The 16,835-nt window shown below is 36.1% G+C and overlaps 1 protein-coding gene across 1 annotated transcript in view; it reads left to right on the plus strand.

Moving 5' to 3' along the window:
• HECW1 (HECT, C2 and WW domain containing E3 ubiquitin protein ligase 1) overlaps positions 1-16,835 on the plus strand; it is a 483,256-nt gene that overhangs the window by 399,781 nt on the left and 66,640 nt on the right. The window contains exons 17-20 of the mRNA XM_011372467.2: positions 4,903-5,008; positions 5,938-6,034; positions 11,037-11,120; positions 11,485-11,594. Of these exons, the coding sequence (XP_011370769.2) occupies positions 4,903-5,008; positions 5,938-6,034; positions 11,037-11,120; positions 11,485-11,594 (397 nt within the window). The remainder of the gene's footprint in view (positions 1-4,902; positions 5,009-5,937; positions 6,035-11,036; positions 11,121-11,484; positions 11,595-16,835) is intronic.

Raw genomic sequence — 16,835 nt, forward strand, 5'->3', positions numbered from 1 at the left:
TCCTTTAGAAGAGAAGGAGAAATTAAGACCTCTCCACACATACAAAAATTATGGGAATTCTCCACTACAAGGCCTGCACTACAGGAAATACTGAAGGGGATCAGCTAACCTAAAACAAAATGACAAAAACAAAATACATAATTAGGAGTAAAGTGACTATCAGGCAAATAGAACCAGATGAGTACAACCTATACTAAAAACAGGGCATTATAAGCTTAAAATAAGAAGGGAATTGCTATATCAAGATAGTAATGAATGTTCAGAATACATAGGGACAAGTTGAAAAAGCAATGACTAAAAAGGAAAGGATGCAAATTTCCAAATTTGCAAACGAGAATAGAAATAAGGCACGTGCAGAAGAAAACAGATGACTGTATATATACATATATACATATGTATATATATATACATATATATATATATATATATATCAATCTTTTTCATATTTGTGATGGTAACCACACACCAATAATTCAGAACTAAAGGTTATAATATAAAACAAGAAGAACCAGAGGCAAAACACACAGAAGCTAACTTAAATAAAAAAGACAGAAACACAAGGACAAGGAAACAATGGAAACATTGAGCTACCAGAAAGAAAAAGATATAATGGCTATAAGACCTCATATTTTAATAATCACCCTAAATATAAATGGACTGAACTCACCAATAAAAGGGCACAGAGTTGCAGAATGGATCAAAAAACAAAACACAATATACTGCCTCCAGGAGACACATCTCAGCTCCAAAGACATACAGACTCAAAGCAAAAGGGTGGAAAATGATATTTCAATCAAAAGACATTCAGAGAAAGTGGAAGTAGTGGTACTAATATTGGACAAAATAGACTTCAAAATAAAAAAGGTAAGGAAAGATCCTGAGAGACACCTTATAATAATAAAGGGAATCATGCACCTAGAAGACATAATACATATTTTAATATCTATGCTCCCAATCAGAGAGCACTGAAATATGTAAAGCAATTACTAACAGGACTAAAGAGAGAAACAGATCAAAACACTTTCATAGTACGGGACCTAAATACCCCACTGTTGGAAATAGACAGATCATCCAAACAGAAAATTAATAAGGAAATAATATCTTTAAATGACACATTAGACCAACTGGACATAATTGACATTTACAGAGCCTTCCATTCCAAAACAGCTGCTTATACATTCTTCTCTAGTACACATGGAACATTCTAAAGAATGTTCTGTGTCCCACATACTGGGACACAGAAATAGCCTCAACAAATATAAGAAGGTTGAAATCATACCAACCACATTCTCTGATCATAATGCTTTGAACTAGAGATCAACTGCTAAAAGAAACCAGGAAGAACCACGAATACATGGAGATTAAACAACATGCTCCTAAATAATAACTGGGTCAGAGAAGAAATAAAAAGAGAGATCAAGAGATACATAGAAACAAATGAGAATGTTAGCACAACATATTAAATTTTGGGACATGTCGAAAGCAGTTATAAGAGGAAAGTTCATATCAGTACAGGCCTATCTCCAAAAACAAGTGAGCCCAAATAAACAACTTAATGCTTCATCTTTAAAAACTAGGAAAGGAAGAACAACTAAAGCCTAAAGTCAGCATAAGGAAAGAATTAATCAAAATTAGAGCAGAAATAAATGAAATTTAAAAAAAAATAGAAAGAATAAATGCAACAAAAGCTGGTTCTTTGAGAAGGTTAATAAAATTGACAAACCCTTGGATAGACTCACTAAAGAGAAAAGAAAAAGGACACAAATAAACAAAATCAGGGATGAAAGAAGGGAAATTACAACAGACATCACAGAAATACAAAGGATCATACAAGAATACTATAAAACTGTATAACACCAAATTTACTACCCTAGAAGAAATGGACCAGTACTTAGAAAAATACAAACTTCCTAGACTGACACAAGATCTAAACAAACTGATCAGCAGTATGGAAATTGAAACAATTATCAAATATCTACCAAAATGTAAAAATCCAGGACCAGATGGCTTCACCATTGAATTCTATCAAACATTCAAAAAAGATTTAATACCTATTCTCCTCAAAGTCTTCCAAAAAATCAAAGAGAAGTCTATACTTCCCAACTCATTTTATTTGGCCAATATTACTCTGATACCAAAACCTGGTAAAGATAATATAAAAAAGAAAACTAGAGACCAATATCTCTCATGAACACAGATGCAAAAATCCTAACTATGATACTTGTGAACCAAATTCAGCAACATATTAAAAAAGATTATACACCACAATCAAGAGGGCTTCATCCCAGGGGCATAGGAATGGTTCAACATATGCAAATTGATTAATATGATACACTACATAAACAAATTAAAAACTAAGAATCATAATATCATATCAATAGATGCAGAACAAGCCTTTGACAAGATACAGCATCCATTTAACAAAATTGGTACAGAAGGAAAATACTTAACAAAATATTTAACAAAACTGGTACAGAAGGAAAGTGTCTTAAAATAATAAAGGCCATATATAACAAACACTCAGCCAACACTGTACTAATGGTGAAAAAGTAAAAACCTTCCTTCTAAGATCAGGAACAAGGCAAGCCTGTCTACTATCACCACTGCTATTCAATGTAACAGTGGAGGTCTTAGCGAGTGCAATTAGGCAACAGTAAGATATAAAAGGCATCCAAATAGCAACGAAGAAGTCAAACTGTCATTATTTGTGGATGACATGATTCTCTATATAGAAATCCCTAAAGACTCCACAAGAACACTACCGGAAACAATAAGCAAATACAGTAAAATCTCTGTATACAAAATCAACATTCAAAAATCCATAGGGTTCCTATACTCTAATAATGAAGCGTCAGAAAAAAAATGGAAAAAGTAATTTCTTTTGCAATTGCAACAAAAAGAATAAAATACCTAGGAGTAAATTTAACGAAACATATGAAGGACCTATATAATGAAAACTACAAGACCCTATTTAAAAAAAAATCTAAGAAGATACAAAGAAATGGAGAGATATTCCATGTTCTTGGATTGGAATCAACATAGTTCAAATGACCATATTACCTAAAGCATTATACAGATTTAATGCAATCCCCACCAAAATCCCATCAGCATTTTTTAAAGAAAAGGAACAAAAAATCATCAGATTGGTATGGAAACACAAAAGACTCCAAGCTGCCTAAGCCATACTGAGAAGAAAGAATGAGGCTGGAAGCATCACTCTGCCTGACTTCAAATTATTCTACAAAGCGACAGTAATCAAAACAGCATGGTGTTGGCAGCAAAACAGACACATGGACCAATGGAACTGAATCGAGAGTTCAGAAGTAAACCCATATTTATGCGGGCAAATAATTTTCAACAGAAAAGCCAAAAACATACAATGGAGAAAGGAAAGCCTCTTCATTAGATGGTGCTGGGAAAATTAGAAGACCCCATGCAAAGGAATGAAACTAGACTGTTGTCAATCACCACACACCAAAATTAACTCTAAACTGATTAAGGACCTGAATATAAGACCAGAATCAATAAAATGCATAGAAAAAAACATAGGAACTAAATTGAAGGACCTTGGACTTAGAGGATTTTATGAATTTGACCTCAAAGGCAAGGGAAGTAAAAGCAAAAATAAATGAATGGGACTACATCAAACTAAAAAGCTTCTACTCAGTAAAAGAGATCTTCAAAAGGTACAGAGACAACCATCCAAATGGGAAAATATATTTGCAAGCAACACCTCCGATAAGGGCCTAATATCCAAAATATACAAAAAACTCATACAACTCAATAACAACAAATAAATAAATGTTCCAATCAAAAAATGGGCAGAGGTCCTGAACAGAAACTTCTCTGTAGATGACATACAAATGACCAACTCATATTTGAAAAGAAGCTCAACATCGCTAGCTATTACAGAAATGCAAATGAAAATCACAATGAGGTACAATCTCACACCTGTTAGAATAACTATAATCAACAGAACAAGTAATAACAAATGTTGGAGAGGATGCGGAGAAAAAAGAACCCTCATACACTGCTGGAGGGACTGAAAATTGGTATGGCCAATATGGAAAACAGTATGAAGGGTCTTCAAAAAACTAAGCATTTGATCTACCATATGATCCAGCAATCCCTCTACTGGGTATTTACCCCAAAGACTTGAAAACCCATATCTGAAAAATATTGACACACAGATGTTCATAGCAGCACTATTCACAGTGCCCAGGACATGGAAGCAGCTGAAGTGTCCTATGATAGATGATTGGATAAAGAAGTTGTGGTACATATATACTATGGAATATTACTCAGCCATAAGAAGAGATGAAATACTGCCATTTTCAACAACATGGATGGACCTTGAAATAATCATATTAAGAGAAATAAGCCAAACAGAAAAGTTTCAAAATCACATGATATCACTTATATGTGGTATATAAACCTAATAGCCACAAATGAACAGGACATACAAACAGAGACTCATGGACATGGACTATGGACTAGTGGTTACCAGAAGGTAGGGATTTGAGGGGAGATGGGAAATAGATGGGTTAAAGGGGATCAAATATGTGGTGAGAGAAAGAACTCTAACTGTGGGGGGTGACCACACAGTGTAAATATATATATATATACCTTACTGTTAAAATGTACAGCTGAAACTTAATAGATTTCGTTAACCAATGTCACCATAAAAAAGTTAATAATAAAAAAACCATAATAGAGCACATCAATCACTCAGTAATATTTTAAAAACTTGGTTATTTAGCACCACTCAAGGATCAACTCTTTATTGGTTTTTTAACTTAGGTGATGTCAGAGTCTTTTACCCTTCATATTGAAAAATTGGCATTAAAAGACCATCTAAAATTGGTGACATTTCCAATGCTAATAATTTTATTTTGAAATTAGGCTTCAGAAGTCTCTAGAAACAGAGGAGCCTCTCTACTGGCCAAGCCAGGGCACAGCCTAGTAGCTGCTATTCGAAGTCAGCATCTGTATGAGCCATTGCCACTAGGTATGTATCATGCTTTTTGAACCCGTGGATATCCAATACTTAATTTTTTTTTTTATTGTGAATCCTTTAATATTGAGAATTCTGTGGGTTTTTTTTTTTCTCTTCTTTTATGGTATAGTCTTCTCCCCTTCTCTTTGCTCCCATCCTCCCCTCCCTTTTGCCTCTTTTCCCTTTCCCCTTCCTCCTCACTTTATCCTCTCTCATACCTTCCTTCTTCCTACTCTTCCATTCTCACATCCCCCTTCTTCTTCATTCCACTCAATGATTTGTTAGCTGAATCCAGGGGAGCATAGTTCAATGAAGTGATGTATTTTGTTGCTGTTAATTACAGTTTTTAATTTAGACCTCTCTTCTCTTGTGTGTATGTGGATGTCAACACAGTCTTTGTTTCTAACCTCAGCTACCTCTCTTTAAAACACGTCACTTGTATTAAGGGAAATGAGGTGAGAGTCTAAATGGATTTGGATAGTTCCATTATGACTACTGAGAAATCAACCCGTGGCCACAGGTCATAAGTTTCAAGTGCTCAGAAAATGATTTCTTTGAACTCATAAACTATGAGTTCTAAGTAACTATGGCATAATGACCAAGAGAAGTTGAAAGGAGAAGAATGAAACTCCTTTCATGGAAGATCTACTTTATTTTTCACCTCTTCACGTGGGAATGAGTTAACACCCAGTTAAGTTCCTGGAATATTAAGATGATTAACTTAGATCTAGTTCACTTTTGATCTGATTGTTTAAAAATAATAATGCTATTATATCACAGAAAGAAAAAATCCTCTAGATCTTACATTTTTTGATGAGTATATTACCTACTCTTCAAACTTCTATATTAATTCTTGTATAAAGCAGCCACCTTCCAATCATCAGAGAAATTATCTCTGAACTGCAGACTCAACCACAACTCTTCACATCTGTCTGTTTCAGCATATAATGACAAGATTGTGGCATTTCTTCGCCAGCCAAACATTTTTGAAATGCTACAAGAGCGTCAGCCAAGCTTGATGAGAAACCACGCACTCAGGTAGGCGAGTATCCCTCACCCTTCTAACCCCATATCTCTCTATCTATTTTTACAGGTGGGATACCTCTGTGAAGAGAAATGGGCAGAAGTTACTGATGCATTTTATCTATGCACTTAAATTATAATTTGAATCCTCAAAATGAAGGGGCCAGGGGCTTCTAAGTTTCTCAGAAGTGTCATAATCAGAGATAGTTGTATTGTCAGGTTACATATCATTCATATGAGGCTAAAATTATTCCCATTAATTTGGAGGGAAGCACAGAAAAGGAGCAAAATAGTTTTAAATAAGTTATTTATGTAAAGCATCATATAAATTTCTATTTTTGAAATATAATTGTTTAATGGTAAACTAGATATTAGATGACCATATTCAAATATAAACAAACAAGCAAACAAAAAGTAGCATATATATTCTAACTACTTAAATTCTATTGTCTATATGGTCATTTTTGAACAAAAGTCTCTGAAACTCTGAATCACTTCATTTGGAAGGGATAGCCACCCAAAGAGGTTAAAAGAGAAAATATTCTCTGAACTTAAATTCCACTTTCTCATCAAGATATTCAAATATCTTTCTTCTTCAGTTTACTACCCAGAATTTCAAAAGCTGGTGCTGCATAGATGTCCCCTTGAAGTTTGAATTCTTGCTCAAATAGGAACTAACAATCAAGGCATGTTATAAAATCCTCTATACTTAATTTCCTCATCACTAAAATAGGGTCACATTGTGGGCGTATTGAGATGCTTTAATGGCTATATATATAAAAGAAAAGGCAAGGTGGACAAGAATGAAATCGCCTCCTATTTGATGGTCTTCTAAATCTGTCTGACAACTATAAAACTCTACTTTATATGACTTCCTCAATTAATCACCAGTGTTTGAAAATAGCCTCTTTGTTATCCAAATCCTTATTAATCCTGCTAATATATCATTTACTATTCTTTCCTCTCCAACACTCCCTTGTTGATATCTTTTTTTAAAATCTGTGTTTTTACCTGTATAAATTAGAACCAAGATCCTCCAAACTGCCTGTTATAATCTCAATTCCTTCTGTTTTCTTCATCCCCACATCTAAATATTTATCTTCTCACTTTTTCTTTTCCATCCCTTTTTATTCTCTTCTCTCTATCATGGCCAATATTTGGATCCTCTTTATTTCTCTTCCGGACTTTGCATGGGTCTCTTAAAAGAAATCTCTTATCACCCTACTATAACCAGAATTATCTTCTTATAGCACAGATTAAATTGCATAACTCCAGCTCTTCAAAAAAATCTTCCATGATTTCCATTGTATACAGAATAAAGTTAAAAATTCTAAGCATAACTACTATGCGCTCCAAAGTCTTGCCTTAACCTAACTCTTTATCCTGTGCTAGGTGTTTTTTTTTTTTTTTTTTCTTATGGTATCTTCCACTTTCACCAAGTAGGCTGTGTCCTCTTCTACCTTTACCCTTTCTGGAATGGCTCCTCTATTTAGGTCATCTCTGCCTGTTCCTGGATGTGATGTGAGTGCGAGGCAGCTCAATTTTAAAGGCTCAAGAGTTAAAAAAAGAAGTACCTCTCCCCATGATCCTGTCTAGAGGAAGAATTTACTGCTTCTTCTACAGTCCTCAAGTGAGGACAGTGATCACCATTCAGCCATTGCTATTCTCATGGAGCCATGGATCCACTGTCTTGGGTCCACAAAGCCAGTTGGTGGATGAGAGGGTAGAAGATGAGTTCTCTGAAACTGTTTTCAGCAGACAATAGTGAGTCATAAGGAAATCACACATAGAGGGAAAAGATGGAGCCTGCGAGTCTGGTGCTCCTTACTGAGCAACGCCAAGGCTCACACTGGTGGTAGCTGGCTTGTTTCTGGTGTTGTTTCTTGTGGAAACTATAAGCACAGCATCTGAGGATTGCTTGCTGAATCTTGATAGGTGTCTTCAGAGGGTCATAGGGTGAGGCTAAACTTGGCCTGCAGCCGAACCCCTCTCAGGACTGTGCCACTAGACACCTACTACACAAAGCTGCACTAATAAGACCGGGAGACTTAGGAGCTCTGGTAAGTACATAGAAACAGACACAGAAAGGCAGCCAAAATGAGAAGACAAAAAAGCAGAAACCATATGAGAGAACAGAAGAGAGATCCAGGAATAATGGAGTTAAGCAATCTAACAGATGCAGAGTTCAAAACACTGGTTATAAAGATCCTCAATGAATTTAGGGGAAATGTAGATGAATTCAGTGAGAACTCTGACAAAGAGATTAAAAAAAAACCCATAAAAATGGAAATGGAAATTATAAAAAGAGAACCAGTCAAAAATTAAGAACAGATTATCTAACATGAAGAGTATATTAGAGGGAATAAACAGAGTGGATAAAGAAGTGGATCAAACCACCAATATAGAAAATGGGGAAGCTGAGGACACTCAATCAGAATGGCAAGAAAAAAGAAGCCAAGACTATAATAATAATTTAAGGAGCCTATGGAACACAATTAAATGTAAAAATATCTGTATCATAGGGATACCTGTAGGAAAACAAGAAGTTGAAAAGCTATTTGAAGACTTAATGATGAAAAACTTTCCTAATCTGGTGAAGGAAACAAATATACAACCTAAAGAAGCTCAGAGTTCCAAAAAAGATGAATCCAAATAGGCCCACAACAAGATACATTATAATTAAAATGCCAAGGATTAAATACAAAGAGAGAATCTTAAAAGCAGCAAGAGAAAAGCAGTTAGTTACCAACAAGGGCACCCCCATAAGACTGACAGCTGATTTCTCAAAAGAAGGGCTTGGCACAAAATATTGAACGTGATGAAAAGCCAGGATCTACAACCACAGCTGTCATTTAGAGTCGAAGGACAGATGAAGATCTTCCTAGACAAAAATAAGCGAAAGGAATTTATCAAGACCAAGCTAGTATTACGGGAAATGTTGGAGGGACTTCTTTAAGAAGGTAAAACATGTATCAAAAACAAGAATAAAGAATGGTAATAACTACATTCCTATCAACAAGTACCTCAAATGGAAAAGAAGTGCTTCAAGCAAAAGACAGGGTATCTGAATGGATAAGAAAACAAGAACCCTACATATGCTGTCTACAAGAGACTCACTTCAGATTAAAAGACACACACAGACTAAAAGGAAGAGGATGGAAAAAGATATTACCTTAATCAACCTAGAGGGTATTGTGCTGAATGAAATGGGTCAGATAGAGAAAGACAAATATCACATGATTTCATGTACTTGTGGAATCCAAAGAACAAAATAAACAACAACAGCAACAAAAACAGAAATAAACTCATAGATACAGAGAATATTTTAATGGCTATTAGATGGGAAAGGGGTTGTGGGGGATGGCGGAAAAAAGGCAAAGGGATTAATAAATGGATTATAAATGAATAGTTACAGAATAGACTTAGAGATGTAGAGCATAGCATGGGTAAGATGGTTAATAATGTAATAAATACGTAAAGGGGAAGAGATGTACTAGATTTAGTGGAGTGATCGCTTTGTCAGTTATGTCAATATTTGATCACTATCCTGTATGACTAAAACTGGTATATAATTTTATGCCAACTATAATTGAAAAGGAACTCATTTAATTGTACAATGTAAATACGAGCAACTAACTGTCCATTATATTTCAATAAAGCCTGAACAAAAAAAAGACAGAGCAGAGGTACTATGCAGGAGACTATGATATTAATTTATTTGAGAGATGATGGTCATGTGGATGATGGTAGAGCATGGATGGAGGAGAGAGAGCTGCTTGTGGCGATATTATGAATACGAAAACAATAGAAGCTAATGACAGCTTGAACATGAGGGTGAGGATCTGAGAGGAATGATAGCCAGGTGTGGAGCTTCTGCAGATCAGTGGATAGTATCTGTCTTAGTCCATTTGGGCTGCTATTACAAAATACCACAGACTGAGTGGCTTATAAAGAGCTTACAGTCTGGAGACTGGAAGGCCAAGATTAGGGTTCTATCATAGAGTGAGAGTCTTCTTCCAAGTTACAGACTTCTCATACCCTCACATGGCAAAAAGGACTGACTATAGAGCTCTCTAGAATGTCTTTTATAAGGACACTAATCTCATTCATGAGGTTTCTACTTTCATGACCTAATCACATCCTAAAGGCTCCAACTCCTAATACCAACTCATTGGGAGTTAGGATTCCAACAAGCAAAAGAAAGAAAAAGTTAAATATTTTTTTTAAAAAAAATCAGTCCCTAAGTCTTCTCAGATTTTTGCTCCTTCACTTCGAGAAAGAAAAAATAATATCTTTTAAGCATGCATACAATGAAATGATTATTGGCTATGGAATTTGTAATATTCAAATATTTGAATGTCAGAGATGTCAATTGCAAGGTTAATTTGATCAAAATAAATGATATTTATCCATAGACTTATTGGAATAATTTGCCAGGTTGGAAATGGAGGTTATGAAAAAATATCAGATGCATGAAATATAATCAAACAGAGAGAAATTGATGCCTGTGCTCAGACCAACCTGGGAGACTCATGCGTTCTGGAAGCCAGACTCTCTTTAAGCCCAGCATGCCCTTATATATTTTTCATCAGACCTAAGGTTTCTCAAGAGATGATCCCTTACTCTCTTTCTCTGGCTTCCAAGATGTCAGGAGCCCACGACAACCCTTCAGCAGCTTTCCTTACCCAGCTCCACTCCTGACTGTCATAACTATTCAGTCTATCTCCTGTAAGTGGCCATCTGTGTTTCTACTAGATGAAAGCATAAGAAGGACAGTTTTATAACCTACCTTTGTTGTGTTCCTTAGCTTCTGTTTCTATGTGAGTCTGAGGAGAGGTGATCCCTTGTAGAGCATCATCAGAATATGCAGCATGAACTTAAAATACCACAAAATACATTGGACACTAAGACATTACTGTTCAGCCACATTGGAAGAGAAAAAAGGAATCAGAAAAGGATTCATTCTATATCTTATATGTTGATGTGTAACTCTTATTTCTTTCCCACATTATCCTAGGGAGAAAATCCATCACATTCGGACTGAGGGTAATCATGGGCTTGAAAAGTTGTCCTGTGATGCAGATCTAGTTATTTTGCTGAGGTAAGGGGCTAAGCCTGAAGCAATGCTGGAAAAGCCACCCCAGACAGTTCTCCTCTACTACAGCCCATGCTGAAACACTCATCATTTGGTCTAGAGGTTTCTAGCAGCTGTGACTAAAGTAGGGTCCCCATTCTTGTACCTGCTATCCATTGCCTTTATATTTACAATTTAGGTAATAAAAGCTATATATAGTACTTGATGAAGACTTTGTTGTAGAATTAATTATGGTTTAAAATAATACAGAATTTGCATTCTGCAATGTGCCTAGCTTTGGTGTTTTGTGACAAGTGTAACCACTATTACCTCAATTCATGAACACTCTCTCATAGACAGAGGACTAACTTTTTTTTTTTTTTTTTTGCAGTCTCTTCGAAGAAGAGATTATGTCCTACATCCCCTTGCAGGCTGCCTTTCACCCTGGGTATAGCTTCTCTCCCCGCTGTTCTCCCTGTTCTTCACCTCAGAACTCCCCAGGTAATTTGAGTACCTGACAGTCTATCTCCTGTAAGTGATCATCTGTGTTTCGACCAGATGAAAGTGTAAGAAGGACAGTTTTATGCTTGTCCTCTCTCCCTGCCTCCTCTCAATTTTCTAATGGAATGCACAGTCTAAATTGTGTGTTGACAAATTGCCACCTGTTTTTGTAACACTCCAAGGCTAGAATGCACTTTACATTTTTAAATAGTTTAATTTATTTTTTACAAAACAAGTATTTTATGATGTGTAAATTATATGAAATTCAAAGTACAGTGTCTATAAATAAAATTTTATTGAAACCCAGCCATACTTGTTTATTTAGGTATTTTCTATTGCAACTTTTATACTACAGTAGTAGAGTTTAGTAGTAGTGACAGAGACCAAATGGCCCCAAAAGCCTAAAATATTTATTATTTGGCCCTTTGCAGAAAGGTCTGCAAGACCCCTGCACTAAATTGCTGTTGCAGTTCAAATGCATTATACGAGTACTTAAAAGAGAAGAGCCCTTTCTGAAACATTTGTCCTTATGACTCAGAATGTTATTAGAAACCAAGTTTGCCAACTTTTATTAAGTTGTAAGGAGTTACTAGGTTATATGGTTACTAGGTACCACCATTATGTCCCCAGGAAGTTGCCAAAGAGTTTTCTTATATCATGTGAAATGATTCTCCTGAAGTTTTCCTTATGTGTTAGAATGAATTTACTCATGATACATAAATTTTTGTAGGTATTTTCTATTGCAAATGAGGAAATATATTATTGAAGTGTTTAATGAAAAAGAAAAACACTATTTCCTGGGTTCATCAAGATAATTAATTTAAGTCAAATCTATACCCTCAAACAAGATCCAGATATTGTAGACTTTCCCCCCATTTGTTTGGTTTGCATTATCACATTGTCGTAGGTCTCTGTGGTAATCCCATTTTTTATAACTTTAAAAGTAAAGGAAGTTAGTTTGAAAGTTATTTCACAGCTTCAGGAGTCAGAATCCAAGTTTGGCTTCTGAAGTCAGTGGGAGAATTCAGAAGAAAAATAGAATTTAGAAATATGCTCTGTCCCTTAGAAGGAGTATCTCAGTATGGCTCAGTACTGCCATAAGTCTGTAAAACTAGATTATCTTTTAGTTTTGTCCCTCCAAATTGTGTCATTCAGAACTGTCTCTTATAGGTAGTTTTGTTAATTGTCAAACTCTGTTTTTAAGTCAGTATCTCCTTGTTACTTCCTCCTAACAAGTGTACCAATGGCATTGTTAAGGAAATGCCCAATACATGCTGCCTGTGAAATACAACGTAACTGAGATGCTATGGCCTAGGAAAAAGGGAACCAGGAGCTTTGTCAGAGACAGCATTAGGACAATCATTTCCAGTGCGCAGAGGGTGACTTACTTTTGGAGAGCCAAGCCTTCCATTTGGGAAAGCTGTTGGTCTGCATGATGATCTGCCATTTTATTGTAGAGACTGTCCCAGCCTTATAATCTGTCTACACTTTGGTCCAAATCTTTGGCAACAGTGTATAATTTTAACATCACTATATGTGAATGATATCATGTTGAAAATAGAAAAATAAGAGACAGTAAAGAGTTATTTGCTCAATGAGAATTACTTGGATAACTTTTGTAAAAAGTTATTAGCTTTACTGACAGAGATATTACTGATGCCATTCATCCAATAACTCATCCAGTTTATTTGTCAAAGTGCTTAACTTTTTATTTTCCTAGCTTTAGCCATGGGATCAAAATCCAAATATAATATGCAATCCAAATATAGTGATATTAAATTTCACAATTCCCATTTTCCAGACCTTTATGAAATTTACCTAGATGCTACAGAGATAATGAATCATAGACATTTATGCTAAAGTACTTTGTAAAATGCACAATGATGACCATGGGGATAGTGGTAGTACCAGTGGTAGTAAAAGTCATATAAAATATACTGTAATCTACTAGACATAAAATTATACTTGCACCTATATACTCGTATCTTAGTTCAAACTTTATTCTGAAACCTGGCATTTCACCAAAGACATTTCTTTTCAAGTGGTGGCTACTGGTTCCCTCACACCTTAGGTGCTGCAGGGCCCGAAGGTAAGGCTGTTGTCCTCTATGCTTCCTTGCTTATACCACTCAGCTGTAATTTCCCTCCTATTTACTGCCATCTACCAACTTTTTCTCATTCTCAAAGACTGTGGCACCCGTATCATGTCTCCCTCTCCTTCCCAAGTCTTTCTATCATCCTGAATGACTTCAATATCCACAAAGACCCCATTTGGTTTACTAGCTTCCTAGCTCCTAGAGCTCCTTGTCTTCAGTGACCTTCTCTTCCTCTACCTCAACCACTTGTTTCTGCAGCCATCTTCTTGCTCTTGTTATTATTTCTAAATTACTGACCTGAGTATCCTGCTTTCCAACCAAAATGTTTATTCAACTACTTTCCTTATACAATCTTTTGCTCTTATCAGGACCTTAAGTTCATGGATGGCTCTCCTTTCCTTTCTGTCTTTCCCTTATCCAGCATAGATTCTATGTTTCATCATTTCAGTAACGTCATTGCCAATGCTCTAAATTTCCTTGATCTTCTGCATTTTATTTGCATATTCTAGCATAACTCTACCCCTAGATAAACCTTACTATCTGGTTTCTCTTCATCTGTAGCCATACATTCTTGGGCAAATTCACCTAACAGGGCAGATTATTAATTATAAATTAATTATATCTCATCTTACCTAGACCTTTTGCATTCAAAGTAAAATTCTACCACATTTTTTGGGGGTGGTAAACTTAACTATATTCTCTATGCTATACTTCACGTCCTCATGATTATTTTGTAACTACCAATTTGTACTTCTTAATCCCTTCCCCCTTTGCACTCATCCCCAACCCCGCTCCCATTGGCAACCATTAAAATGTTTTCTGTATCTATGAATTCGTTCTGCTTTGTTCATTTGTTTCTTTTGTTCCTTAGGTTATAAATTTAAGTGAAATCATATGGCATTTGACCTTCTCTGTCTGACTTACTTCACTCAGCACAAGACCCTCTAGGTTCATCCATGTTGTTTCAGATGGCAAGATTTCATTCCTTTTTATGGCTGAGTAACGTTCCACTGTATATATATACCACCTCTTCATTATCCATTGACTTATTAATGGGCACTTAGGTTACCTCCATATCTTGGCTATTGTAAATATGCTGCAATGAATATGTGAATTAACATGTCTCTTCAAAGTAGTATTTTGGGTTTCTTCGGATAAATACTCAAAAGTGAGATTGCTGGGTCTTTTTTTGTCACTTGATATAGCCTCTGTTTTAAAGTTTATTTTTGTCTAGTGTAAATATTGCTACCCCACCTTCTCTTTTTTTGTTGTTCATTTTCGTTTTCATGAAATATATTTTTCCATTCCTTTACTTTCAGTCTGTATGTGTCTTTTGATCTGAAATGAGTCTCTAGTAGGCAGCATATGTAAAGGTCTCATTTTATTTTCCTTTTAGCCACCTATCTTTTGATTGGAGCATTTAATCCATTTAAATTTGAAATAATTGTTGACAGATATATACTTATTGCCATTTTATTATTCATATTTTTATCTTATTTCTTCTTTGTAAAGAAGTTTCTTTAACATATTTTGTAATACTAGTTTGGTATTGATAAACTCCTTTAGCTTTTTCTTGTTTTGGAAGCTTTTTTATCTGCCCTTCGATTCTAAATGATAGCTTTGCTGGTTAGAGTAGTCTTGGTTGTAGGTGTTCATGCCAATCCCTCTGGCCTGCAAAATTTCTGTCAAGAAATTAGATTAAAGTCTTAATGGAGTATGTTTGTAAGTGACTAGCTGCCTTTCTTTTGCTGCTTTTAGGATTCTCACTTTGTCATTAAGTTTTGCCATTTTATTTATAATGTGTCTTGGTATGGGCCTCTTTGAGTTCATCATGTTTGGGACTCTCTGGGCTTCTTGTACTTAATATATTTTTCCTTCACCAGATTAGAGAAGTTTCTGTCACATTTTTTCAAATAGATTTTCAATTCCTTGTTCTTTCTCTTCTCCTTCTGGTCACCCAATGATGTAAATATTGGTATGTTTGATGTTGTCCCACAGGCCCCTTAAACTATTCTCATTTTTTTAAATCCTTTTTCCTTGCTGCCATTCTGATAAGATGTTTTCTGCTACCTTATCTTGTAAATCTCTGATTCCATTCTCTACTTCATCTAATCTACTCTTGATTCCTTATAATGTATTCTTCATGTCGGTTATTTTATTCTTTACTTTTGACTGATTCTTTTTATGTTTTCTATCTCTTTGTTTAAGTTCCCACTGAGTTCATCTGCTTTTCCTCTCAGTTCATTGAGCATCCTTATAACCAGTGTTATAACCAGTGTTTTGAAGTCTGCATGTGGTATATCATTTGTCTCCATTTTGTCTATTTCTTTTTCTGGAGCTTTGTTCTTCTCTTTTATTTGGGACATCTTTCTCTGTCTCCCCATTTTGGCTGTCTCCCTGTGTTTGTTTTTGTGTATTAGGTAAGGCTCCTATGTCTCCCAGTCGTAATCAAGTGGCTTCATGTAGTAGGTTTCTGTGGACCCCAGCGGCACAGTAACTCTGGTCACCTGAGCTGGGTGTTCCAGGTATGTCTCTTGTATGGGTTTTGTATGCCCTCTTTTGGTAGTTGAGTCTTGATTGCTGTTTGCATGTCAATGGGAGGGGTTGAACCTCGGGCTGATTAGTTTTATGGACTGGCCGGTGACTACAGTGGAGGATCTGTTGTGCAGGGGCTGACCTTGCAGAGCAGAATTCACTTTAGCAGGTCTCTGGTACCTGCCCAGTCTGTCCTCTGGATGTGTTGTCTTTGTATGGGGCCCTGGGTGGTGCTCCAGTTTGGTCTGAAGCTGGCCCTTGGGCATGCCAGCCCCAGGGCCTTTTGGGAGGTGCCTGCCACAGGCCAAGTTCAGCCATAGCCTGTGCCTTTCCCATGACCACCTAGCATGAGCCACCAAGCATGCTTGGCAAGAGGTACAGGGCACACCAAGACCAGAGGCTGCTTGTCTGGGTTTTGTGAACCTTTGAGAGATGTTAGGAAAGTTCACAGCATGAGCCAAGACATGCCATTTTTCTTGAAAAGCCACTGGAAGCAGCTGAAGTGGGCCCACAAGTTGGGTGGAGTGTGGTCTCAGGGAATCACTAGGGCAGGGCAACCTGTGTTAGCCAGGTTTATGGAGACTGCATGCTGAGAATGGGGAGAGCTCAAA

The sequence above is a fragment of the Pteropus vampyrus genome, unplaced genomic scaffold (assembly GCF_000151845.1).
Source record: "Pteropus vampyrus isolate Shadow unplaced genomic scaffold, Pvam_2.0 Scaffold208, whole genome shotgun sequence".
Lineage (NCBI taxonomy): Eukaryota > Metazoa > Chordata > Mammalia > Chiroptera > Pteropodidae > Pteropus > Pteropus vampyrus.